A 27,329-nucleotide genomic window follows, 5' to 3' on the forward strand; every position below is an offset into this window, starting at 1 on the left:
TGTGTAAAAGTGTAAGGAGTTACTTTGAGAAATGAGTTTCTTGAAGATCTTCAAGCCGAGATTGTATGACTTTCTCAAAGATCTTCATTTTAGATTTGGAAGGAACCTTAAAAATCAAGTACTTCACCGTTGACCTCCACCCATTTTACAGATGAGCATACCAAGTCCCAAGTTTTACCTTTTATTTTTCATTTTTTAAAAATTATCTTACAAGAAGCACCTTAATATGAGTGCCTGTTACCTCTTACTACCTATTATCTCCAGTTTAGCCTTCTGTATCTTGTTTGTACACAGTTCTTTGTATGTTGTCTTTCCCAAAAAACTGGGTTCCCTTGAAAGGACAGACTGCTTTTCTTGCATATCCCCAGTTAAGTGGTAATGGTGGTTTCATTGACTTGTCAATGACTAAAGAACTGAAATGATTTGCATGACGTCACAAGATCACATAAGTAGTTGAGCTGGGACACAAAATCTCATTGTTTTCCACTATAGTGTACTGGGTTGGGACAGAAGATCTCCTGGGGTTCCTTCTAGCTCAGATTTTATGGTGTCATGATTTATGCGTCTGATCGCATCTAAAATTGATCAAAACCACTACCTTGTCACCAAGAGCAGAGCCTAGATGGAAAACTCCCTGAGAGCAGGGACTGTCTTTTGTGTATTTTTTGCATCCCTCATGCTCACCATAATGTCTGGCGCATAGAAGGTACTTAATACATGTTGACTGATTGATTGCTAAGGACAGAGGGCACAAGTATAAAAATGAAACTCTGCCTTTAAAAGAGTTTACTACAAATCTAGTAGAAAGAATCAGATGTGACAAACAGCAAATAGAAGGTTCCTGATCCCATTTGGGGTTTTCTTGGCAGAGATACTGGAGTGCTTGGTCATTTCCTAATCCAACTCATTTTACAGATAAGGAAACTGAAGCAAATGGTGAAGTGACTTGGACAGGATCACACTGATAGTGTCTTAGTCTAGATTTGAACTCAGGAAGATGTTTTCCTAACTTCAGGGAACATCCAGCTATCTCATATCAGGAATAAGTTAGAATGTTGTAAGAGATTTCAAGAGGAAAAGATCACTTCTAATTAGGGAGATAAGGAAAGATTTTGTGAAGCAACAGGCATTGACCAAGAACTGGTCAAAAGAAAGGAAAAAAAGATTTCATTCAGGAGGAATGTAGGTGTTGACTTACCCAAGGATATATAAATGTCCTAAGAAAAGAAGTAAGGTGAGAAAGGAGAAGAGTGGGTAGTCCAATTGGACTTAAACAGAATATGTAAACTAGAAGACTATGATAAAATAAAGTAGATGGGGCTATATTTGAGGGAGTTTAGAGAATATTTTATTCAAATATTTCAAATAATTTATAAATAATTAAACTTAGGGGGCAATTAGATGGTGTAGTGTGGGTAGAGCAACAGTCCTGAAATCAGGGGGACCTGAATTCAAATCTGACCTCAGACACTTAACATTTGCTAGCTATGTGATACTGGGTAGGTCACTTAACCCCATTTGCCTCAGCAAAATAAATAAATAAAACCTTTAAGTAAATTTATAGATAATTAAAATTAAGTGTTCACTTTATGGATAATTAAATGCCAAGGAAGTTTAAGTGATTTTCAGAGAAGAGATGTACAGACCCAAAGAGTTGGAAGGGACTGCAAAATCCATCCGATCTAATACAGTCTGGTCCAAAATATCTTCTGATCCCAAGCTTATGCTTGAAGAATTTCAGGGAAGGGAAATCCACAATTTCTTGGGGTAGATTCCCCTCTATGGTAGATCTAAGAAGTTTGTTTTTTAACTGCCCTCTGAAGCCAAGCCAAACAAGTCTAATCTATTTTCCACATAGTACTCCAGCTACTTAAAGGCAGCTTACATGTTCCCTTTAAATATTTTCTTCTCTCTAAACAAACTTAAGTTCTTTCAAAAGTTCATCATCTGTGGGAAAACTGGAACAGTAATGCTTTGTTGTTGGAGCTATGAACTTCTCCCACCATTCTGGAGAGCAATTTGGATCTATGCTCAAAGGGTGATCAAACTGTACGTACCCTTTGACCCAGCAGCGTCTCTCTTCTGGGCCTGTATCTGAAAGAGATCATAAAAAGGGAAAGGGACCCACACGGGCAAAAAGGTTTGTGGGCAGCCCTCTTTGTAGTGGCAAGGAACTGGAAATTGAGTGGAGGCTCATTAGTTGGGGAAAATGGCTGAATAAGTTATGGTATATGAATGTTGTGGAATATTATTGTTTTATAAGAAATGATCAGCAGGTTTTTGGAATGGAAAATGCCATCCATTTCCAGAGAGAGAACTGTGGAGACTGAATGTGGATTGAAGCATATATTTTCACCTTTTTTTTTTCTTTCATTTTTTTCTTTCTGGCAGTTTTTCCACTTTTGGTCTGATTTTTCTTGCTCAGTATGAGAAATATGAAAATATATTTAAAATATTGTAAATGTATAACCTATACCATCTTGCTGTTTGGGAGATGGGGGAGGTAAGGGAGGAAGGGAGGGAGAAAAAATTTGGAACACAACGTCTTACAATAAAGCATATTGAAAAATATCTTTACATATATTTGGAAAAATAAATACTATTGAGAAAAAAAAAAGTTCATCAGGTCACTCACTGATGACTTATCACCTGATAAGTTGGAGAGTGTCCCAATGAGACAGATCGCCTTTTTGAAGGGTTTCAAGATCATATTATGTAGATTGTTTGAAGGAATAGGGGATTTTTTTCCCTGGGGGACAGCTATCATCAAGCGTTCAAAAACATGTCATTTGCTCAAGGATAGACACTTCTCCTTCAGGGACCAAATGGTTGGAAGCTGCACCTTAACTCATTATCTCCCCACATTCTAAGCTCTAAGAATCATCAGTTCTCCGCCGCCTCCTTTCCCCTCTTACCTTGCCTTCTCCGGAGTTAGTCTATGTAGTAGCGCTCTGTCTGGTATGCTCTCCCTCCCGTCTCCTATCCTCCTTTAAAACGCAACCTTAAGCTCTGTTTCCCGGGAAGGCTCGTCAGTTGCACCAGGGTTCCTGCGTTACAACGCGCTTACACCTCGCGCATCCCTGAACATTGCTGCTGGCTTTACCTATCCTCTCCTTAGATTCTCACAAACACCCTGGGAGGGCGACGCTGTTGTTACCCCCATTTTACAAGCGAGGAAGCTGAGGCAAGCACAGCCGGGCTTCCCGACTCCGGGAATTTCAGGGTATGTCCACGTTAAGTTGTACATTACCCTGTGGTATAACTTCTGGGTCTCTCCAGTGCCCCGTAAGCAGCTGCCCGGAGCGCTGCAAACCAGACCGCTGCATGGGGGGCAGCAGATACACACCAGCCCAACCAGAGCGCTCTCGGGCATGCGCAGCCGCCCAGCAGGGGGCGAGTTCCTGGACCGCTCCATTGGTTTCACCAATCAGCGTGAGCGGAAGAGGCGAAGGCGGGGCCGAGGACGTGGGACGCGAAGCAGCACGGCGGGAGGAGGCGTGTCCTCTCCGGGCCTCCGTAGACGCTAGGTGGCTTCGGTCTTCATCCCTTCCACGTCAGCCCGGGACTCTGTGGAGCTGCCGCTGCCGCCGCCGCCGCCGCCGCCCCGGACCAGGTAGCGGGTAGGGGTCCAGGTCGGGCCGGGGTCCGGGCCGCGGGCCCCAAGATCGGGCCGCGCCGCTTCGCTGGGAAGGAGGTTGAGGGCGGCCTGCGGAAGGGGTCAAGTCCCGGGGCCTGTTCGGCCCTTTTCCCGGAGCCCTCCCCCCAGGCGAGAGTGAGAGCGGGGAGGGGGATGTGTGTGAGGCCTTTGACCCCCACCCTCAGGGCAGTCCCCCCCGCGGCTGACACCCGAAAAGCCGGGGCCTGGTCTCCAGCCGCGCCCGCGGGCCTAGGCTTCGGGGCCTCCGAGTTGGAGGCTGGAAGGCCGGGCCCTGCCCAGGCCGAGCCCGGGGGGCGTCCGTGCCAGAGTCTCCCGGGAGCGCCCCCCGGCCCCTCACTTGCGTGCCCTCCCCAGGAAGTGCCTCCCCCCTGTTGTTTGCGCGCAGGTGCTCGCCCTAACGTGCGCTAGCCGGGAAGCTCCCCGAGGGCGGGCACCGCAGCGCCTTTGCCTCTCTTTGCGCCCTGTGCGCTGCGGCCGGCCACGGCGGCTGCAGCCGCTTATAATGCGCGTGGACCAGTCACCCCATAGCCACGCATCGTCTCCAAAAATATCCCACTTTGAAGACTTAGAAACACTGAACTAGGTAGAATGAAATTGGAATAGGTATAAAAAAGGGGAAATAGGTGGAAGAAAACTCCTCTCGGGAGGAGAAACTGAGCCTTGGAAAGGAAGCGTGATGGGCCAAGGGTCACGCAGCGTAAATGAAGGCTCTGCCCAGGCCCAGCACTTTGTCAGAGCTGTAACCGTGTCTCACGATGCGTGCAAAACGGCGAGAGAGACTGCATAAGTGAGTAGTTTTGGGATTTTCTCTCCCAAAGCTGGTTGGCGCCTTCTCTGTGGCTTAAGGAATCTTTATTGCCTAAACCGCTGCAAGTTCTCATAGGCAGAAGACTGGGCAGAAACCGTCTCTTTTAAAGAAAAATCAAATACGCTTAGAGTGCAAGGCTTTCTTCACAGGCGTTTGACACATATGTGTATTATTTACATATTCATTCTAATGAAACAACTTCCTTTGAATCCTAGATTATGATTATTATGAAATATTCTGATTGGGTCTCCTCACCTTGTCCAGGCTGGATGGTCATTGGCCACGCACGGGTTAATCTCAGGAAGGATCAGCACAGGAGCTTTGGTTTTGCTGCTTCTCCAGCTTGGGCCACTTTGCCCCCTCCTTAGGCAGCCCAGGGCCTTCCCTCCCAAAGGCTCACACCAAATCTAGTGCTGACACCCAAGTGACTTCACATTAAAAATGTCCAATTTAAGCGGTCCACCAGCCTCAACTTCAGTAGCAAGAATCACAGGCATACAGTGCTGTGCATGGCCAGTCTTAAACTGTTTTAAAGTTCTTAAGCACAGCTGAGTATCTTTTATTTGCCAGTTGTGTTTATTGGCTTTTTGAAACTTTTTAATAAGAAATGGTATTTTGTGCTTATTTTAGAATTCCCAATATCATCAAAAATACCTATACTGTGGAGTCCCCGTAAGCAAACACCATGACTGCTGCAGAAAATGTATGCTATACATTAATTAATGTACCAATGGATTCAGAACCACCGTCTGAAATCATCTTAAAAAATGATCTTGGTAAGTGAAAGATGGGAAACCTTGATATGGATGTATTTGTTTTTGAAGCTGATTTATAATTGGAAACAGTAGTTTTTAGTTTTATTTCAGTACAAGAGACCCACGATTTCATCTTTGTGGGGACTGACTTAGCAGAGCTCACAATCTTCACTAAGGTTTAGTGTACTTTCTTCATGAATTGTGGATGAAAAAAATCATTACTTTTTGGCTAACTTTTCTGAATGGTCCTCCAGTGATAAAAAGCTCTGTGTGACTCATGTCAAGATCTTTCACTTCTCAGTGCCCCAAGCAATCCTGTAAGCCTGTAAGTCACTGAGCGTTTGATGATCTGCTTCCATATGGATGATTTCATAAATCCATTTAAAAAAAAAAAAAGTTATGAGGAAATCCAGGAACCAGATGGAAGAAATTGGGTAGAATGTATTTGGGTAAAGAACAGCAGAGGGAGGTACTAGAATGTTAATGTCATTATAGTATACTACTGACCACCAAGATAAATGAGCAATTCAGGAAATAGATCTTAAGACTGGCTTAGAGCCTTGAGCTAGTATTGGGGAATGAGGGGTCACTTATCGAGATGTCTTTTAGAACTGTTGATTCTAAAAGCAGAGCACCTAACAATTTCTTGACTTGCAATTATTATAATTCTACTCTTTAAAATGTGAAAAAAATTCAAGAGAAATTTCTGTTGTGTGCCAGATTCTTATCAACAGGAGTGATTTGATATTGGGGTGGATATGTTGGGAACTTTGAGGGAATGTGATGAACCACTCAATCTTAGAATTCATGATACAGGATAATAGTATAACAACATTCACCCTAGGTTTTGGGAGAGTAAATTTCAGAGTTAAAGAGCAAAGACAAATAGATTCCCGGGACCCAAAAATCTACTGGAAAATATGGATAGGAACTTGGAAGGAACAGGAGCTTCTCAGAATAAGATTCTGAAAACCCAAAGAGAAATAATTTTTATAAGATTGAAAGAAGGATATCTAAAGAGATTGGTGAAGGGGAATTTACCAACCAAATTGAATTTTTAGAGACATGCAAAAGATAAAAAAACAAGTACAGGTAATAGAGATTCAATCAATCAGCAAACATTTGTGAAGTATTTACTATGTGCCAAATACTGGGCTAAGCCCTGGAAATACAAAGAAAGAGTAAAAACAGTCCTATCTTTAAGGAACTTCACGTTCTAATGAGGAGAAATAACAATGAGTCAGTGAACACAAGATAAATATGCAACTGGTGGGTGATTGTCTTAGAGGAAATGGCATTAGTAGTTGGGGGGGATCAGGAAACACTTTTTGTAGCTGATACTTGAGCTGAGTAAAGGAAGACAGAGATTCTTCTAAGAGTTGAAAATTAAGAGGAAGAGCATCTGAGTATGGCAAACAGCCTTTGCAAAAGCATGGAAAAGGTGTGCTGTATATGAAGGACAATGAGTGTGTCAGTAGGACTGGATCATACAGTATATGGAGAAGAATAGAATGTAAAAAGGTAGGGAAGTATACATAGTGAAAAGATTTAAATACCAAAAAAAAGAACTATATTTGATCTTAAAGGGAATAGAGAGCTGCTGAATTTTGTGTAGGGAGTGAAGGGTGTGATATGGTTTTAGCAATTCTTTTTTTTTTCTTTTTATTATTATTATTATAGTTTTTTTATTTAAAAAATATATACATGGATAATTTTTCAACACTAACCCTTGCAGAACCTTCTGTTCCAAATTTTCCCTTCCTTCCCCTAGCCCCTCCCCTAGATGGCAGGTAGTCCAATACATGTTAAATATGCTAAAATATATGTTAAATCCAGTATATGTATACATAACCATACAGTTATCTCGCTGCACAAGAAAAATTTGATCTAGAAAGGGGGAAAAAAAACTGAGAAGGAAAACAAAAATGCAAGCAAACAACAATAGAAAGAGCGAGAATGCTATGTTGTGTTCCACACTCAGGTCCCGCAGGCCTCTCCCTAGGTATAGATGGCTCTCTTCATCACTGAACAATTGTAACTGGTCTGAATCAATTCATTGTTGAAGAGAGCCACATCCATCGGTCTTAGCAATTCTTTAGGAAAATCCCTTTGGCAACTCTGGAAGATGGATTGTAGTAGGGAGAGACCTGAAACAGGAGACCAGTTAGAAGCCTAGCAGGAAAGAGATACTGCCCAAAAATGCTGAAGAGATTGTAGAAGAAGAAATTATAAGATTTGCCAACCGATATCATATGTGAAGAAAGAGGAGTTGAAGATGACACTACGCTTTCAGATCTGAAAATTGAAGCTACCTTTAACTATAATAGGAAAATTCAGAAAAGGAGAAAGATAATGAGTTCTCTTTTGGACATCTTGAGTTGAAAACAAAAAGTAAACATTAAAATGTGACACAGTCCTGTAGGAATAGTATCAAGAGCATCAACACTTGGATTGAACTGAAGTTGGTAAGGAAAGTGAAGGATGGCCAAAAAAAAAAAAAAAATGTGGTGTTTTTAAAGCTATGTTTTAGCAAAATTGTTGGAATACACAGGAGCCACCTGACAGTGGCTGCTGGAGCTCCAATCCAGAATGGATCTTCTCTTGTAAGGGGATGAAACAAGAAGATTGAGAGGCCATTGCCTTGTCTGACCTCTCTCCTCTTCCCTCTGCTTCCAGTTTATCTCATTCCCAGTCCACAAGCAACCACCTGTGTCAGCAAAGGCTGTCCTGCAACTCCTTCCTGCAATAAGCTGTGTTATGATCCACAGCTGTGGGGGCTCTGGAGAATTGACCTGTCCCTTAACACAAAGTGGAGTGTTTGAGAAGATCAGACTAATGAAGGGATCATGATGGAGGAAAAGAGACTGCAGAGAGACTTATGCTTATTTTACTTTTGTTCTCTCTGCAGAGTGGAATGACAGGTGGCTAATAGGGAGGTAGTCTTGTCCCTCTGAGATTGCCATAAGTAGGTAGGGACAACATTGAACAAATTCTTGTACTTATATTCTTGGGTTCAGAACTGGTTGAATGGCTGGATGTAAAATTAGTTATTGATGGTTTGATATCACCTTAGAAAGGATTTTCTTGTACCCCAAGGAACAGCGGCCTTGTACTGTTTTAATGTCCTTATCATTGACTTGGATAAACACAAAGGACACGCTTACCAGGCTTTCAAATGACACAAAGGAATAGAAAGTCCACTGGGTGACAGTCACAAATAAGAAATGCCTTGACAAAGTGGAATCTTGAGTAAAATCCATTAAAGCTTAAATAGGGATAAAGTTTTACATTTGGGTTTTTAAAAAATTGGTTTTCCTAACATGAAAGGCAGGGTGGTTGTGGGGGGCAGACAAGAGACATAGCTAAATAGAAGTTAGGAGTTTTAGTAACTACAAGTTTACTTATAAGTCACCAGGATGCTATGATAGCCAAGAAAATGAATTCTGCCCTGGATTTTTTTTGGGAGATGCACAATGTAGAGTTATGGAAATGACAATCCCAATGTATTCTGCCCTGGTCAGACTTTATCTGGAATATAGTATGCAAGTATATGGGCCATCTTTTACAAAGATAGAGCGGAAAATGCTTCAAATGTAATAGGTTGGTGAAGGGCCATAGTATCATGCCATATGAAGATGAATTTAACTGGGAAGAGGTGAAGATCCTAGCCCTGAGTCAGAGGACCTGGATTCAAATCCTGCTTGTGGTACTTCCTTCCCGGGGTACCTTGGACGAATCATATCTCTTACCCATACCTTCTTCTCCTCATGCATAAGATGAAGGCGTTGAACTAGATGGTTTCTAAGGTGTTTTTCTACTCTGATGCTCTGATCCTAAAATCCTTTATATCCTGAAGAAAAGATTTGGAGAAAAGAATGGGTCCCTAGAGCTGACTTCTACTCTGAGAGGATGCAGATTTTTGTTCTTGATTCTAGAGAGCAGAACTAAAAGCAGTCAGGGGGGTATACAAGATCAAGGCAGATCTAGCCTTGATCAAAGTGAGAAAACTTCCCTGCATTTTTTGTTACAGAATGAACCAAAAACTACTAATGATTTTTAAGGGAATGTACATCTCTTAGTTTTTGCTAGTTTATAAATAGTGATAAAAATCCAAGAACAAAATGAACAAAAATTATGGAAAAACAAAAAAATTAGAGATGCTTTCTGAACTTGGTGCCTGCTATAGTGCCAAGCCAACATATGCAGTTTTCATATTCAGGATCATAGCTGAGAGAAGGGGAAAGAGAAGGAAAATTCTTTAAGTTCATTGAATGTTGCTACATGGAACTCTCTAATCAGTCTCAGAGCTGTAATTACCAGCAGTTTACTATCATACAGTTTTCTGAAAACTAAGGATTTGCCCAACCTGAAACACCTCTCTCTACCAAGATACCTTAGCAATCATCTAGACCACTCCTTGTACTTTTACAGATGAGAAGACTGAGAACAAAGACGGAAGGCAAGAACTTAGATCTGCTGACTCTTAATCCAAGCCTCTTACTGTATGGGACCCTACCACATTCTCATTTCATGTGATTTTTTTTTTTTTTTCTATTTGATATTTATCACAGATCTTTACAACTTGAATTTTTCATGAAACAGATTTGGGAATTTGTTGGCTGAATATTTGCTATTTTTTATTTGGGTGTTATTTTTAAAATTTTCTTCCTAAGACTATTATGCATTCTTTTTTTAACTTGTTCATGCTTTTAATTAGAAAAGGGAGATGTGAAGTCAAAGACTGAGGCTTTGAAGAAAGTAATCATTATGATTCTGAATGGTGAAAAGCTTCCTGGACTTTTGATGACCATCATTCGCTTTGTGCTGCCTCTTCAGGATCACACCATCAAAAAATTACTCCTAGTATTTTGGGAAATTGTTCCCAAAACAACTCCAGATGGTCGACTTTTACATGAGATGATCCTTGTATGTGATGCTTATCGAAAGGTAAGCCATTTTGCTTTAGACCTAAAATTTGATAATGGCTTTGTTCCTTTTTCTGATTTTTAAAAATTATTTGTCATTTCTTTAAAGTTACATTTCAAGCAGAAAGTGCAGTGATATTCAGAGCTAAGTTATTTGTGAAATGGGAAAATTAATTTTATTCCAAAATGAATTCATTTCTTGTTGTCTTTCCTGAGATTCCCTGTGTACGTATTGTGAATGAAAATTAGGATACTAAAAAAGATTTATAAAATTATCATACACTAAGGATACATGGATATTAAAAGTATAAGTTAATTCGGATGAGCAGCAGTAAGAATGAGGTTCACATGTTCCATTTGATATATATGAAAGTAATCAAACTCTCTACGCTCTTCAAAACGTTAAAAATTTTTGGTGGCTTTAGCATATTAAAAAAGATTTTGAGGGATGAACATTTCTTTTTAAAAAATGAGGACTGCAGAAAAAAGAAAGTATATGCTGTGTTTCAGGATCTTCAGCACCCTAATGAATTTATTCGGGGCTCCACTCTTCGTTTTCTTTGCAAACTGAAAGAAGCTGAGCTACTGGAGCCCTTGATGCCAGCTATCCGGGCCTGCCTGGAGCATCGGCATAGCTATGTCCGAAGGAATGCTGTCTTGGCCATCTATACCATCTACAGGTACATGAGTTATATAAGTTAAGTTGGGGAAGGAGCTGACACCATCTTTTATTTCTTCACTTCTGGGATCACTGGACAGTCTTAGATGCCTTTTCTCTCCCCAAGAAGAGCCCAGTGACTCCTTCCTCAAGTAACTTGTAAAATAAATTTACATACTCAAATAAAATATGAGAAGAAAAAAAATTCTCCAAATAAAATGTAAACTATTTGAAATTAATTTAAAATATATTTTTTTTAAATGTATTTTTTATAATAAGCACAGATTTCACTTTGAGAATTTTTTAAATAATACTTTTTTATTTTCAAAATATATGTAAAGATAATTTTCAACATTCACCCTTGCAAAACCTTGTGTTCCATATTTTTCTCCCCCCCTTCTTCCCACTCCCTCTCCTAGACAGCAAGCAATCCAATATATGTTAAACATGCATAGTTCTTCTATACATATTTCCACATTTATCTAAGAATGTTTCACAAGAGTACAAATGCAATTCTTATATTTGTCTTCCTTGCTGTCATTTACAAAGCCCATGTTTTCAACCCTTCAGAACACTTGAGGATCCATGTTTTCACTTGGGTCTTACCATTTGTGGGTATATTATGGAGTTGGGTGACCCTTGCCAGATACAGAAAAACCTATGAGTTGTTGTTGAATCCATATTCTCACCATCATTTGCTGCTTGGGGCTGTGCATGGTTTGATATCACCTTAGAAGGCATTTTCTTGTACCCCAAGGAACAGTGGTCTTGGGGTTTTAATATCCTTATCATTGACTTGGATAAACACAAAAGACACGCTTACCAGGTTTTCGAATGACACAGAGGAATAGAAAGTGCACCCCCTGTGCACAGGGGTATTTCTGGGACATATGGACAGCTCTTTGTCTCTTTCCATCTTCCATCCCACTGTCTTTGCTTTTGAAATGTTCTGCTTCCTGACTTGCTGCCAGGCTCCCTCATATGTTGTTTGCTATGAGCCTGCCTCTAGAAGTGATAGTAAGGCTTGGGGCCATCTGCCCTGGGGAAGGAGGTGGGGGGGGGCTTTAGAGCACAAAGATTTTAGTGCTTTGGGGCCTTTTTCTCTTCCTGGTTCTCTTCTGCATCTCTGATAATTGAAAAACGGCCGATTTGGAATTAATGTAGAAGGTGCTTGAGCATGTTGCAGCACCTTGGGATCACCATTTATCTTTATATGACTCTTGAAAGAAATTTATGTTTGATAAAAAAAAAAAAAAAAAAAAAACCTGGTTATATTGTCTTTTACTATTATTTGTAACATTTTTCTAAAGTAAAGAACAATTATTTAAATAAATGACTTATTCTAGCTTAATTCAAAGAGAATCAGACTAGAAAAGAGATCTTATTGCTTGTCCAACCTCCATTGCCCAGGGAGTGTGACCTTGGAGAAGCTATTTCCAATCTTTAGACCTTAGATTCATTTCATATAAAATTAGCATGATTGGCTATCATGTTATCTGCTGAGGTCCTTCCCAGCTGTAAAATTTGGTGATCCTGTACAAGATACTAACATAGGTTTTGGTACTTGCTACTGACTCAACTGGGGCAAATGTTTGGAGGACCCAACCAATGCATTGACTAGTAGCACCCTAGAGTCTGATCTAGGACTGAAGCAGCAAATGTAGAAAGGTTTTCTTTTGGGGTCTTAGTATTGTTTTTCTACCGTTTTACTTAAAGGAATTTTGAACATCTTATACCTGATGCTCCTGAACTTATCCACGATTTCCTGGTTAATGAAAAAGATGCAAGTTGTAAAAGAAATGCATTTATGATGCTCATCCATGCTGACCAGGTGAAGTACTTTTGCTCTTGTACTTAAAATGAAGCTTAGAACTGAAAACTTTATTCTTAATTGTTTCTCCTAGTAATGATTCTTACACTAAAATAATTTCATTTGCAGTGCATGAGATTTGTGTCATTTTGCTGACTTTTTAGACCTAAGAACCCAATTTGAACAAAGTGAAAATTCTTTTTCTTTCTTTTTTTTTTTTCCTGAGGCAATTGGAATTAAGGGACTTGTTCAGAGTCACACAGCTAGGAAGTGTTAAGTGTCTGAGAACAGATTTGAACTCAGGTCCTCCTGACTTCAGAGCTGGTGCTCTATCCACTACGCCACCTAGCTGCCCTGAAAATTATTCTTCTAACAGGGTTTCACATTTTCTCTGAATGGTGGCATTATGTTATTCTTTCTTCAATTGTTTAGGACCGAGCTTTGGATTACCTAAGTACTTGCATTGATCAAGTTCAGACGTTTGGAGACATTCTTCAGTTGGTCATTGTTGAACTGATTTATAAGGTAAGAGAAAAAAGCAACATCATGTTAAAGCAGATTCTTAAAACTTAACTTTAAAAGAACATTTTAAATACCTGCCTATTTCTGGGATCAAATTAAACTAATTAACATTTTAAAAAGCAGCCATATTGCCACAGAATGGGCTTGGAGTAAAACTCAGGGCAATTACTTGAGTATTGCCACCACATATTTTGATTAAGAGAATCTAATGCTTGTTGGAGACACTTCACTTTAATGGCTTAGCTTTGTCAATTTATTGTTGTAAAAAATAGAAATGGGTTAAGTTTCACATCGGATGCTTAATTGGCTGTATCTTAACTGAAGAATTCAGAAAATATTTCTGTAAGAATAGAACAAATTTTAATTTACTAAATTAAAATAGCCAAATTCTTATTTGTAGAATGGGGAAAAGTAGTCAAGTAGCCAAATGCTACAAACACCTGTTTTTCTTTAATAATACAATGGTAATTTAGGGTATCTAGAAGATTTTCTCAGAGTAATGTCTTCTTGCTATCTAGGAGCCTCCTCTTTGCCTAAAAGAAAATAATTTCTAGACCATGATGCTCTCATGGGATTTTGACTGATAACCCTTACCATAAGATTCTGAAATAAACAAACAGTCTTACAAAGGAGATAAGTTAGTGAGTGATTCTCTTAATTAAGGGTTCACCTTTCAATAAATGTTTAAAGTATATTAGAATTTACAAAGATTCGCTTTTCCATGACGAATACATTATATGTAAAAGTGTTTATATAAGGTAAGAAATGATGAAAAACATTCTCTTGAAAAATTATTAAGTATATTACTTGCCATAGTCACTATGTTGGCCATTTTATTGTCTTTCATTCTATTTAAGGGTGATCTTTCATAGAATCAATTTCTATAGGAGCTTTCTAATTGTATAAGTTTTCCTACTCTCAGTCAATACCTTGCTGGTTTTTTTCCTCTAGGTGTGCCATGCAAATCCATCGGAAAGAGCTCGTTTTATTCGTTGCATTTATAATTTATTGCAGTCATCCAGCCCTGCAGTAAAATATGAAGCTGCCGGCACCTTAGTTACATTGTCTAGTGCTCCAACAGCAATCAAGGTATTAAAGTCATTTGTGTCTTTGGGGGTGATGTTGAACAAAAAAAACGAAATGTCTTAGGGATTTTGAGTTGCAGTATATTTTGTATTTATGTGACACAAAATGAATAAGGATTACATAAAGCCATTTACCTAATGTGAGTCTTTCCATTATCTCTTTTTTGTGTAAGTTTTATTTTACTTTTTTTTAAATTAAGCATTTTTTCTCTCTTCCTCCCCAGCCCTAGGGAAAAACTCCCCCACCCACAAATCTTTGTAGCAGACATGCCTGGTCTAACAAAACAAATTCCCTGTTAGTCCCACTTTATCTCCGGGGCACACCAGGCCTTCCTCCTCACCAGAGGGCCACAGATTAAAACCTTGCACAATTTCTTTCTGGGTTTGAGGCGTGATCTTAGCCAGTCACTTTATTGTTCCAGCTGACCTCAGTTTTGATTGGAAAATTAGTAAAAGAGCAGCTCTGCGCAGGGAAATGAAAATGTTGCATATCCCTCCTTTTTGGAGGACTAGGTGTCTCTTTAAAGACCAAGATCTGTTTTATATTTAAATCATTTTGGATGCAGATATTTCCAGAATGAATTTTAGGTTATCTTGTTCCTTATATAGCATACTGACCCCACTTCTTGATTATTCTGGGCCTTTTATCAGTCAAGTTTCCTCAGAAGGGTTCCTAAGAGCCCTCTTCACAGCAGCCCTGAGGGGGAGGGAGCCCAGCCCTTGGGGGAGGAGGCCTTCTGGGCCTGGTGTTTGCCTCCTGGACAGCATGAGTGCCCTCTGCTGTCCCCGCCTCTCAGAGCATCGGCCACCCGGGGGCCCTGCTATGGGGGTTGGGCAAGTTGTGGGCAAGTTTTTATGGACCAGTTCTTTGTGTTTTTTCTTTTTTTCACCCTTGCTCTCGGTGTCACTTTTTGTTACCAGAGCAGCCTTGTCTCCCTTCCTACTTTGCTCCTGCTCATCTCCTGTCACTGGGAAACCAGGTAGTAGCAGCAGCTGGCCTGCGGGTGTTATGGTGCTTAGAAGCTGGCAGTGCACTTAATACAATCTCTCTTCATCCTCATGGCCATCCTGGGCGGGGCATGCAGTTACTTCCATTTTACAGATGCAGAGACTGAGGCAGGCAGCAGTGAAGGGACCTGCCCAGAGGCAGCTAGATGGATATAGCACGGGGTGAGGGGGTGGGGGGAAGGGGGTGTTGGTTGTTTGAGGTTCTTGGGGGTGTCAGACTAGATCACTGTGGTGTGTGTGGTTGGGGGTCAGTACAGTAGTTCTGAAACATTTGTGCTTTTGTTCTCCAGGCTGCTGCTCAGTGTTACATTGACTTAATTATAAAAGAGAGTGACAACAATGTGAAACTCATTGTTCTGGACCGACTGATCGAGCTAAAAGAACATCCTGCTCATGAGCGTGTGCTGCAGGTAGGTCTGATCTCAGCCCTCTCCAGGGAGGGGGCAAAGGCTTCCCACAGTTAGTGAGCATCCATGGCGTGTGTTGTATGTGCCCGGCGCTAGAGAGGCAAGCATATGGTGTGTGAGAGTGGCTGGAGAGCCAGAGGGTTGAAGGATGTTGGAGGACTAAGTGCACATAGAAGTATAAAGCATACTCTGTACTTTTATATTTGTATACAGACATTTATAAATGTGTGCATATACTTATATGTGTGTTTATATGCTTAATAAATTTAAAGAGAATCAATACAAATAATGGAAAATAGTTAACTACAAGAAGTAGCAGGATGGCTCAGTGGACAGAGCACTGGGCCTGGAGTCAGAAAGAACCAAGTTCAAATCCAGTCTCAGACAATCAACAATTTTGTGACCCTGGGCAAGGCATCTGTTTGCCTTAATTCATTGGAAAAGGAAATGGCAGACCCCTCTGGTATCTTTGCCAGAAAAAAAGCTCACAAACAATAGGGTCACAGAGTCACAGACATTTGGATATGACTGAACAACTAAACAACAAAACTAATTACAAGGTAGTTTGGGAAAGTGATGCCCCTAGCTGAGGAAGTCAGGACAGTCTCCATGTAGTAGTGGTGACTTGGTTCATCTCTGCTTATAGAATCCTTCCTCCTCCTTCATAGTAGTGCTCATTGAGCCAGGTCCTGAAGGAAGAAAAAGATTCTGTGAGCATAGGGGAACTGACTCCTACTGAATCTATTGGTATAAGTCCTACCTGAAGTGAGCACCTCAGAGGTTGAAAGTGTTGGTGGTTGTGTGTTGACTGTTCACTTTCTAGTGCATCCTTCCTTTCTAAGCATCGACATGCTTCAGCTTCCCAGTCCAAAACCTCCTCCCTGACTCTGCCTTCCTGACCTTCACTGCCAAATTGGTAAGAAAGGCCATCTGCACTGTCTCTTCCCCATCCCCTCCTCCGTCATCTGCCATCCAGTTTCTCCCCCCCGAAACAGCTTTAGCTTTGCAAGATCCCCATGAACCTTCCTTGTCATACCCACTGTCTGAGGATGTTCTCAGGCCTTGTGCTCTTGACTTTCAGCAGCTTTTAGTACTATTGGCCACAACCTCCTTAACCTTCTGTCCCGTGGCTTCCATGACATCTTTCCCTCAATTTTCCTCCTCTGTGCCCATCAGTCTATCTCCTTCATTTATTCAAATTGCATTAATTTAAGCACCTGCTTTGAGCCATTGTTGATAGAACCTATAACAGTCTCTGATTTTATGGACTTTTCATTCTCTTTCTCTTGTTGCCTAGTTCATTCTCTTCTAATTGTAGGTATCCCTTAAGGCTCTGTTTTCATCTAACTTCTCTGAATTCTCTTCTTTTGATGATCTCATCCAGTGCTTGTGATTTCAGTCAACACTCCTATGGAAATGTTTCCTCAGTCTTTGTATCCATCTCTGCTCTCTCTCCTGGGCTCTAGTCCTGCATTTCCAACTGCTTGTCAGTCACTTCTGTGTCATCCTGACACTTCAACCTCAGTAGATTCTTAAATGATTCTTCCCCAAACCAGCTCTTCAGAGTCCCTTTTTCGGTCTCTCCTTAGTCATTCAGACTGGGTGTCAGGCATCCTACTAGGCACTGGGCACACAACTAGGACGAATAAAACGATCCAGACTTCCAGTATTCTTGCTCAAGTTTTTCCTCTTACTCTGTGTTTCCAGTCACTTGTTAAACCCCATCAGTTTCCTCCATGCTATCTTTCTTTCACTTAAACCATGGCTGCCCTCATTTGGGCCTTTGTCCTATTCCTCAGGCAGTATTTCTTCATAACTGTTCCCCTTGGCTATAAGTCTTTCCCTTCTCCAGGCTACCCGTTCCCCAACTTCCTCTCAGAGCTGCCAGAATAACCTCCCTAATGCACACTCCTGGCAAAATCACTCCTCTGCTTAAAAAACATCATTGACTCCTCAATGCCTTGAGGATGAAATGCATCAGTTTTATTTTCAGTTTCAAGTTGTCTCTCTTCTCCTCTCCCACCCATTGAGAATGCAAGAAAAACAAAACCCATTATAAATCTGTGTAGTCATGCAAAACAAATTTCCTCATTAGCCATTTTCTTCCCTCTTTCACTCCCCCCCCCCAAAAAAAAAACCCAAAAAGGTAAGAAAAAGAAAAAAAAAATGCTTCAATCCACACTCTTGAGTTTATTAGCTCTCTCCTGAGTTGGATTACATGCTTCATCATCATTCCTTTGAATCCATGGCTGGTCATTGTTGATCAGAGTTCCTAAGTTTTTTATGTTGAGTCTGTTTTAATTGTGCTCACTACACTACATCATTTCTTGCAAATTTTTCAAGGTTCTTTTTGAAATCATTTCAGTGATGGAACACATGCTCTTCAGTAGCATTTTATTTTTCCTGATTACAATTGTGAAGATAATTTTTAACGTTCATTTTTTATAAAATTTTGAATTAGCAATTTTTCTCCTTTCTCCCCAAGATATATGTGCAATCATATAAAACATATTTCCATGATCGTCATACAATATAGACTATTTAGTGAGGCAGGTAAGGTATGGCTTTCTCCTACTTAACCCAAGCTTCCACAGCACTTCCCAGATATTTCCAGCTGGGTAGTCTCCACTCAGACCATTATTTCCACTTTCTCCCCACATTCCAATCAAACTTCAAGAGGCCAGTTTGCCTTTATCTTACTCAATTCCTGACTCCCATAGCTTTTGTGAGATGTTTCTAAACACACTACTGCCACCATGTATGTTTCCCTCACTCTTGGCTTCTCAGCTTTCCTTTATTTTGTCTTTCTTTATTCAAATATAGGCTCTTTGAGGGAAGTCCAACTCTTTGTGACCTATTTGGAATTTTCTTGGCAGATACTGAGTGGCCACTTCCTTCTGGATGTCCCTTGGCACAGAGTAGAGGCATAATAAATGTTTATTGAATTTGAATTGAACTCTATATATTTATATTGCCAATAGCTGTTAGAGCCCTGTACATAATGGGCACTTAAATGTCTGTTGAATTGCATTGAGTTTATGCTAACTCCAAATACAATATTCATGCCCTTGAAGGTTTGTTTTCATCTCAGATATTGCCTAGTTTGTTGACATTTGCCCTTCTCATAAAAATAGAATGAATGACATGTAAATTTCTGAAAGGTTTTTTTTTTCTTGAAGTTTTTCATTAAGTGGGTTCTAATTAATTGGGGGGGTTATTATATAACATTTCAGAAAGATAAACTTTATTTAGTAATGGTTATCTTCATCATACTTATAGTTTACTTAACATTATTACATTTAGACATTTAAGATTTGAAGGACTCTTAGAGATTATTTTAGAGATTGGTCCTTTAATTTTGCAGATGAGCTAACTCAGCCCCAAAGTAGACTGTTGATTTGTCCAGCATCATACAAATCAAAGCCAAGTTTCTGGACTTCTCATATGGTGCCCTTTCCCAACATTGCTTCTGTAGTGAAAAATATATTCATGTTTTGAAATTTTTTGGAAAAATTATGTTTCTGTATTTGATCTATACGAGTTCCTGTAAAAGGAACGCTTCTTTAAACAGAATGTTTGTTCTTTCTAGGATCTGGTTATGGACATCTTAAGAGTGTTGAGTACTCCAGATTTGGAAGTGCGAAAGAAAACTCTACAGTTAGCGCTAGACCTTGTGTCATCCAGAAATGTTGAAGAGGTAAAAGAAAGCTCTCAATGGAGTGTTCCATCCACTACAATGTACTATAATGTCTGGCTCGGGAACTTAACCTGTATTTGGTCTTACAGCTAGTCATCGTCCTAAAGAAGGAAGTGATTAAGACCAATAATGTGTCTGAGCACGAAGACACTGACAAGTACAGGCAGCTCCTTGTCCGCACGCTGCACTCTTGCTCTGTTCGGTTTCCAGACATGGCTGCAAACGTCATTCCAGTGGTAGGTGAAACTTGACTGCTCAGAAAGCTGTCTCCATTTTAATATTTCCAGTGGGCATGAAAAGGTCTAGATTTAGGGAACCAAAATGGTGGTCAGGGAGTTAAATGATAAGGTCTAGTGGCAGGTTCAAGGTTCAGGAAACCAAATGGAAAGGTTTGGCTCCCCTGCAACCCGTTGGGATTCAGCGCAAGGATAGGGAGTTTTGAGGACTCCCATCTGGTGGTGCAGAGATTTTCTGTAAAGGAATTCCCCAAAACCTAAATTGATAAAAGAAGTTTAATTATCGGGATTGGGGAATAAGGTTAGAAATCCTGACAGACAGGTATAAAGTCTGGTAGGTAAGGGTAAAGAGAGGGTGGCACTGGAAAAGAATATTATCCAGGGGGCAGAGGCCTCCTTGGCATACCAAGCATGGCATAGCTGGCATGTTTGGAACCTCTGCAAAAAAAGGGGGTTTTAGTTTGGCTCTTTTATACTGAGTGTCTTAGTGGGGACTGGGACAGCCCAGATCTCCTATTGGAATTCAAAGGGATGCTTTTTGACCAGGATTTGTAATTGAATCAAAGGCTTTGGCATCTCAGAAAGACAACTTGTCTGGGGAGGATATCCCTCAGCCAGGAGGGGCTAAGAATCTGAAAGGAATCACAGATCAATAGGAAATACAGTTTCTTAAAGGAACCACAATCTACTTCAGGCACATTGTCCTACTCCTTAAAGGAAGCCAGGAAAATACCTGCCACTTACCTGTGTGCCTTCTGGAAAACATCCTAAAACTCCAAAGCCCTTTGATTTAGGATTATATATACAATTTATCTTTCTGATTCACTAAGCTTGGTTTCTCAGCTTTCAGCACTTCTTAGATTATATTGAGCAGCGTACAGAAGAAATGAGCAGGGATCCAAGAGATTCTTTGAGATCCTGCTGAAAAGTGAAAGCCCTAGGAGGCCATGGCAGCATGCCACCTGCCCCTGAGAATATTGCTGTTGTTACTACCCAAAGAGTCTAGAATATTAGGGCTGAAAGGGGCAACCTCTTCCTTTGGTAATATTTCAACCCCTTATCTTGAATCATCAGCAGATAGTTAAATTGTAGTCTGCATATCATTATAAAGTAATAAATATTACAAATTTACTTTTGTGTCTTTTAAGATTTCCATCAAAAGAGTATTTTTTTAAAATTCAGCATTTAATACTGTAACATTCAGTTATCTAGAAAATTTACTTTGAGAATTTTTGATTCTGTAAAATTTTATTTTTTATGTCTTTTAGCTCCTAATGTGATTTCGTTTTCATTTATGAAACTATAGAAATTCATGATGGTTTTTGAGTTATAAACTGGCCACCCCTCCAATAATGAATATATCCAAGAACAATATTTTGCCATCAGTTCCTGCTTCCAGTAGTTATGTTAAACAAATACCACTTATTTCAGCAGCTTTATTTTGTTTTGGCAAAGCAGTTGGGATTAAGTGTGACTTGCCCAGGGTCACACAACTAGTAAATGTTAAGTATTTGAGGCCAGATTTGAATGGAGGTCCTCCTCACACCAGGGCCGGTGCTCTATCCAGTGTGCCACTTAGCTGCCCCATCCCACTGAGTTTAAAATGAATATTTCTATTCTTATGGGATAACAGTTGCTAAGGGGACACAGCACTGACAAATGGGCAAGAGCAGCAACTTCAGAGGAAGAAGACCCAGTCACCTTTTGCCTTCTTCCCCTGATAAAGCAATTCTTTGGAGCCTGAAGACCTGGCTTCAAATTCTGTCCCTGCCTATGTACTGATTAACACATCATGTCACACATAGGCTGTAGCTTCTTTTTCTATATAGTTACAGTCTGGAGAAGACACATGATCCTAGGGAGAGTGCTGAGTCAGTCATGGGGAGGGGCTCCAGCAGGGAGAATGTGGGGCCAGCAAACCATCTGTACTCACCCCCACAGGGTATGGTCCTGGCACACAGTAGGCTCTTTGTAAATGCTTATAAACTAATTCTCCTGGAAAATGGGCGTCTGGCTTGGACTCTCTGAGTTGTACAGTGTCTGTGATTTTGTTTTTATTATAGTTAATGGAATTTCTCAGCGACAACAATGAAGCAGCGGCTGCCGATGTCTTAGAGTTTGTCCGGGAAGCTATTCAACGCTTTGATAATCTCCGATTGCTTATTGTGGAGAAAATGCTTGAAGTCTTTCATGCTATTAAATCTGTCAAGTAGGTTTAAAATCTTCTCAAAACTATACACTTAACATTTGAAACATTTGAAAATTTGAAAAACTGAAATAGACAATAGTAAATCCAATGAACAAGACTGATTTAGGATAAATAGTCCAAAGAGGACCAGTATCATATTAATATCACTGCTTTTCCAGTGTCTTTAATTATATTAAACTTTATATGTGGTAGCAAAAATTAAGGGCAAGCTTTATCTATATGTGCCTTTGTTAAAATAAAATTATGTGCCTTCATTAAAATAATAAAGGATTGTTATATTCAAATTTTATTCTATTTAAGTACACATAACACTGTACCAAAGTAGGATATCCACCCTGTAAAGGACAGTTGTAAAAATAACAGATTTGTATTATTGATATATCATCATTTGTGTTGATCACATGTCGCTTCCGTGATAAGGAAAAAATAGCAAAGAACTCCCCACATATCAATTTACTATCATATTATCCAGCCCCTGTTGTTTACCCACTTCTCTTTCTAAACAGATGTAATGAAAAAGTTAATGAAGAGTCTGTTTAAGTCTCTTACAACTGTTAATTATACAGATCTTTTACAATGACCTCTTTCATATAATGACAGGAACTAAGGCCCAGAGATTCATAACCATGCCCAAGAGCACATATGTAATAATGGAAGTCCACTCCAGAAAACATTTTTGAAATTTGTTTTTCCTCTGTGTTTACCAGTTGTACTGCTAACATTTTAGAATGGATTTAGTTCTTAATAGTGAATCAAACATAATTTTCTTTTTAATCTTATGGTATATAGAAAGATTCCCAAGGAATATAATCTGCCATGCATATATGTATATGCTCTATTACACACATACACCCCCCCACACACACACATGTGCCTTCTTTATGGTGTCATCTACAGTTCTTAGAGTCACACTGTCTTGTGTTTTTATCTGAAATTTAATGATGTAAGTTGAAATCTTTGTTAGTGGAACTAAATTCAGTAACAGCTCAGAGTCTCTAGTGCACCTGTTTTTTCTTTTTGTTAGAATTTACCGTGGAGCATTGTGGATCCTGGGAGAATATTGTAGCACTAAGGATGACATACAGAGTGTGATGACTGAAGTCCGCAGGTCCCTGGGGGAGGTAGGTTTTTGCTTAGTGATCCTGCCACATGTAAGACAAATGATGTGATACTGTTGTATGACCTTCTGAAGTTCACATGCTCACGTTGAGACAGAAAGGTAAAGTCTTCAGCCAAGTCCAACCCAGTTTTCAGTGAACACAGAGTCACCCACAGACCAGAGTTGGGAGTCTGGGACCTTTTCTCATTGGCTTAGTGATTTGGGGTAATTCCCTTAACCTTTGGGGACTTCAGCTTCCACATTTGTAGGACAAGAGAATTGAACTAAAAGTGTCTCATGGTTCCTTCCCAAGTTTTAATTTCTTGGATTCTATAAAAATAGAAAATTAATATTTAATACTCATTTGGGGTTAAAAAAGATTACTAGATTTAGAAGAAAAGAAAGACCTGGGACTGGAGCTGATCACATCTTACTAGGTGACCTTGGTCAAGTGATTAATTTCTCCGGTTATAAGTTTCCTTATCTGTAAAATAAAAAGAATTGGACATAAAGACCTTCAAGGCATCTTGTACCTCCAAAAATCTGTGAGTTTGCGAATTCTGCCACCACTGCTCATAAATTATGTGACATTAGACAAATCCCTTATTCTCTCATCAGTAAAATGAGAATAATACTTAACCGCCCACCTCAAAAAGTTATTAAGATTCAATCAGTTACTTTCTGTGAAAGCATTTTATAATCATCAAGCATCGTATAAACATAAGCTGTTATATATAGTACATAGGAAATTTCAGATGATAAAAGTAATATTAATACCTGGAAAGAATGACTGCTTAATACTTATGATTAATATTTCGAGGGAAGAAAGAAGAAGAGGCAGAATTGAGAACTGGAGAGACATAGAAATAATTGGAATTGGGAGTATATTATCATGAATACAGTTAATACCAAATAAACTTTTCCTTCCATTTAAAAATTTTCTTTCTAGTTAAAAATTGTAGTCCTATCTTACAGCACAACTTATAGTATCTCCTGAAGTAATTAAGTTTAAAAACATCATCAAAAATGAGAAGCATAATGCTATCTTCATTATCTCTATGGTTGAAATTGTTGCTAGAGTCATGCTTCTGATTGATTCTTAGATCCCAATCGTGGAATCAGAAATAAAGAAAGAAGCTGGTGAATTAAAGCCTGAAGAAGAAATCAATGTGGGGCCGGTTCAGAAACTGGTAACCGAGATGGGTACTTATGCTACTCAGAGTGCTCTCAGCAGTTCCAGACCAGCCAAAAAAGAGGAAGACAGGTAACCAAGAATTTTAACTTACAACATGTGGGGCTTCATGATTGCAAATTCTTTATAGATTTTGTCTCGGTTGATTTCATAAAAACCCATTGTGCAGATGATGTAAACTAAGACAGATACAGGAGTTCTGTAGCATTTGTCCCCCATTTCAGCATTTCTTGGAGATCACTGACAATGATTTGCTATCAGCTTGAAGACCCTTGTGACCTGAGTACATTCAGAATAGTTAGATTTTGTTTAACCATCACACAATTCTTTTTTTCCTATCCTTAATTTAAACATAAACTCTTTGGAGAAGGGAACAAAGTAAGAATTGAGTAATTCAGTCTGTTTTGCCATCACCTGGCATTATCCCACTCTCCTTTGATTTTTCTCTTGCTCCCTATTTAGCTTAAAAAAGACCCTTTTCTGTTGTCCTTAGCATTCATTACCAACTTCAGTCCGTTCTGGGATTTAGCAGTCCTGATGCCCTTCTTACAGTACTCTGATCCTTTTTGGTATTCATTCTCAGTTAATAGACTCCACAACCATCTTGAATACATCTCTTCCAAATATGAGTTGGTCCCTATTCAGCTACATTAGTCATTTTGCATAGTTCTTGATTTTCATTCTCATGGGAGTTATTCTATTTCACATCTTTACAATTTTATTCTTGAGAACATCCCATCTTCCTTCTGCTTAATTCCCTTGTAAAATAATAGAACATTGAAGCCTTTCTATTCTTTACTTGAACTCTTTGAAAACCTACTCTTTTAAGATCTCTAGTCCCCTTTTGTGCAACATGGATGGCAATTGGGATTTAGTGTGTCTTGTGTTTCTTCTTTAGTGCTTTTTTTGTTGTTCTAATCTAAATATTTTTTTAATTCTGTCCATTTGGGTGAAAGAGTTAATTATAGAAAATATCATTTCTGTGCCATATATTTCAGGAAAAAACCCAACATTTTGTTAAATTGTAGTTAATTTCCATTTTACTTTGAAAGCTATAAAATGTTTTACATATAAACAATTTTTAGCTTTAAGAACTTAATCTCAATTCTTTGAGCCATTCTGAGGAAGCTTGTAAAACTTATTTTGATTTTGCAGATGAGAAAACTAAAGCTCAAACCATTCTCCAATTGATAAATTGATAGTCAAAGGAATAGGCAAGTTTTAAGGAGCACTTGACATATATAAAAAAAGATGCTTGAAGTCATGAATAGTAAGAAAAATTCTCATTAATGTTAACTCTGAGGTTCCAGCTCATATGGATATGTTGGCACAAATGACAAATCATGAAGTGAAAGTTGTTGGCGGGGCTATGAAACAAAAGACATGTGGAGGAAAGCACCGCTGGTAGAGCTACAAATGGTCTGACCTTTCTGGGAGCCATTGTGGTCCTAGGTCCCCAAAGGCAGTAAAGACTACATATCCTTCCTTTAACTAAACTATAGTACTCATAGCCCTGTACTTCCAAAGAGCAATGAAAAGAGAAAAAGACCCATATATACAAAAGTATCTAGTCATTTTTTGTGGTGTAGAGAACTAAAAACTCAAAGATGTCCATGAGCCTAGGGCCAGCTGCACAAAGGTGCTTCTGTGCTGTAAAAAATGATGATGGGGGTGGTCTCAAAGGAAAGGCTTGTGTGCACTGATACAGAGTGAAGTAAGCAGAAGCAGAGAACAGTTGATCTAGTAACAACCTTATAGGGATAAGCCAGGTCTTAGAAAGACTTAATAACTGTGACCCTATCTGTATGTTCACGAATGTTTGTGGCAGCCCTCTTTGTAGTGGCCAGAAACTGAATGGATGCCCATCAATTGGAGAATGGCTGAATAAATTGTGGTATATGAATGTTATGGAATATTATTGTTCGGTAAGAAATGACCAGCAGGAGGATTTCAGAAAGGCTTGGAGAGACTTAGACAAACTGATGCTGAGTGAAACGAGCAGGGCCAAGAGATCATTATATACTTCAACAACGATACTATATAATGATCAATTCTGATGGACCTGGCCATCCTCAGCAATGAGATGAACCAAATCAGTCCCAATAGAGCAGTAATGAACTGAACTAGCTACGCCCAGCAAAAGAACTCTGGGAGATGACTAAGAACCATTACATTGAATTCCGAATCCCTATATGTTTGCCCACCTGCATTTTTGATTTCCTTCAGAGACTAATTGTATAATATTTCAGAGTCCGATTCTTTTTGTACAGCAAAATAACGGTTTGGTCATGTATACTTATTGTGTATCTAATTTATACTTTAATATATTTGACATCTACTGGTCATCCTACCATTTGGGGGAGAGGGGAGGGGAAAAATTGGAACAAGAGGTTTGGCAATTGTCAATGCTGGAAAACCTGTAAATTAATAGGCTATAACCTGTAAATAAAAGGCTATTAAAATAAAAAAATAAAAAAAAAGGAACTGTGACCCTGGTAATGGCCAGCCACAATTCCATAGGGTTGGTGGAGGTCCTCCCACCTCTTGGAGGACAGGTAAAAGGTTCAAGGTGCAGAATGGTACTTCTCTCTGTTTCTGGCCAGCAGGGAATTGGTTTGGCTTGATGCTACCTATTTATTCCAAGAATCTTCTCCTTGCCCCTACTCCCCTATTTGGGGGGAAAGGGAGAACTAAATGCTTACTAAAAGACGAAAGAAAGCAGAGGTTCCAGGAGTTCATGCATCAAGGATGTGGCAGAACCCAATAGAAACACTAGTGGTTTGTGCTCTAGCTTCTTTCTCTTTCTGTCTCAAAGAAGGAGGCACAGGAAATAAGAGTCAAATGGACTCTTAAGTGTGCTGGTCGGCAGGCTTTTTACCAGCATGAAGATTACCCCTTGTTTCTTTCCCCACAGGCCTCCGCTTCGGGCATTCCTCCTCGATGGGGACTTCTTCGTTGCAGCCTCCCTTGCCACAACTCTAACCAAGATTGCCTTGCGTTATGTGGCCTTGGTTCAAGAGAAAAAGAAACAAAATGTAAGTCCATTCCCCCCAATGGTCATTGAGCAAAGATTGGCTCATTTTCAGTCTTCAGACCCATCCTCAGGCAATTCAGTCTAGGAGAGGAAACAAGTAACAGGCAGAAGGCAGAAAAGTACAGACAGAAGCTTGTGGGCACTCAGAAGAGGAATGGGTTGCTTTTAGGTCAGGAAACCAGAGAAGCCTGCTTGAAGGGAGAGGGACATTTAAGATGAGTCTTAG

The 27,329-nt window shown here is 39.6% G+C and overlaps 1 protein-coding gene across 2 annotated transcripts in view; it reads left to right on the forward strand.

Moving 5' to 3' along the window:
* The first annotated feature begins 3,490 nt into the window (after positions 1 to 3,490).
* The window catches only part of COPB1 (COPI coat complex subunit beta 1), a 32,054-nt gene continuing 8,215 nt past the window's right edge, over positions 3,491 to 27,329 (forward strand). Inside the window, exons 1-14 of one of the 2 annotated variants that reach the window (XM_031943984.1) lie at positions 3,491 to 3,620; positions 5,097 to 5,242; positions 9,939 to 10,168; positions 10,657 to 10,826; positions 12,521 to 12,635; positions 13,047 to 13,139; positions 14,088 to 14,225; positions 15,520 to 15,639; positions 19,226 to 19,333; positions 19,423 to 19,569; positions 21,633 to 21,778; positions 22,803 to 22,899; positions 23,981 to 24,141; positions 26,984 to 27,104. In XM_031943984.1, coding sequence (XP_031799844.1) covers positions 5,152 to 5,242; positions 9,939 to 10,168; positions 10,657 to 10,826; positions 12,521 to 12,635; positions 13,047 to 13,139; positions 14,088 to 14,225; positions 15,520 to 15,639; positions 19,226 to 19,333; positions 19,423 to 19,569; positions 21,633 to 21,778; positions 22,803 to 22,899; positions 23,981 to 24,141; positions 26,984 to 27,104 — 1,737 coding nt within the window. In that variant the 5' untranslated portion in view covers positions 3,491 to 3,620; positions 5,097 to 5,151. The remainder of the gene's footprint in view (positions 3,621 to 5,096; positions 5,243 to 9,938; positions 10,169 to 10,656; positions 10,827 to 12,520; positions 12,636 to 13,046; positions 13,140 to 14,087; positions 14,226 to 15,519; positions 15,640 to 19,225; positions 19,334 to 19,422; positions 19,570 to 21,632; positions 21,779 to 22,802; positions 22,900 to 23,980; positions 24,142 to 26,983; positions 27,105 to 27,329) is intronic. The other variant, XM_012552500.3, reaches the window with a different exon arrangement.

Source organism: Sarcophilus harrisii, chromosome 6, assembly GCF_902635505.1.
Source record: "Sarcophilus harrisii chromosome 6, mSarHar1.11, whole genome shotgun sequence".
Classification (NCBI taxonomy): domain Eukaryota; kingdom Metazoa; phylum Chordata; class Mammalia; order Dasyuromorphia; family Dasyuridae; genus Sarcophilus; species Sarcophilus harrisii.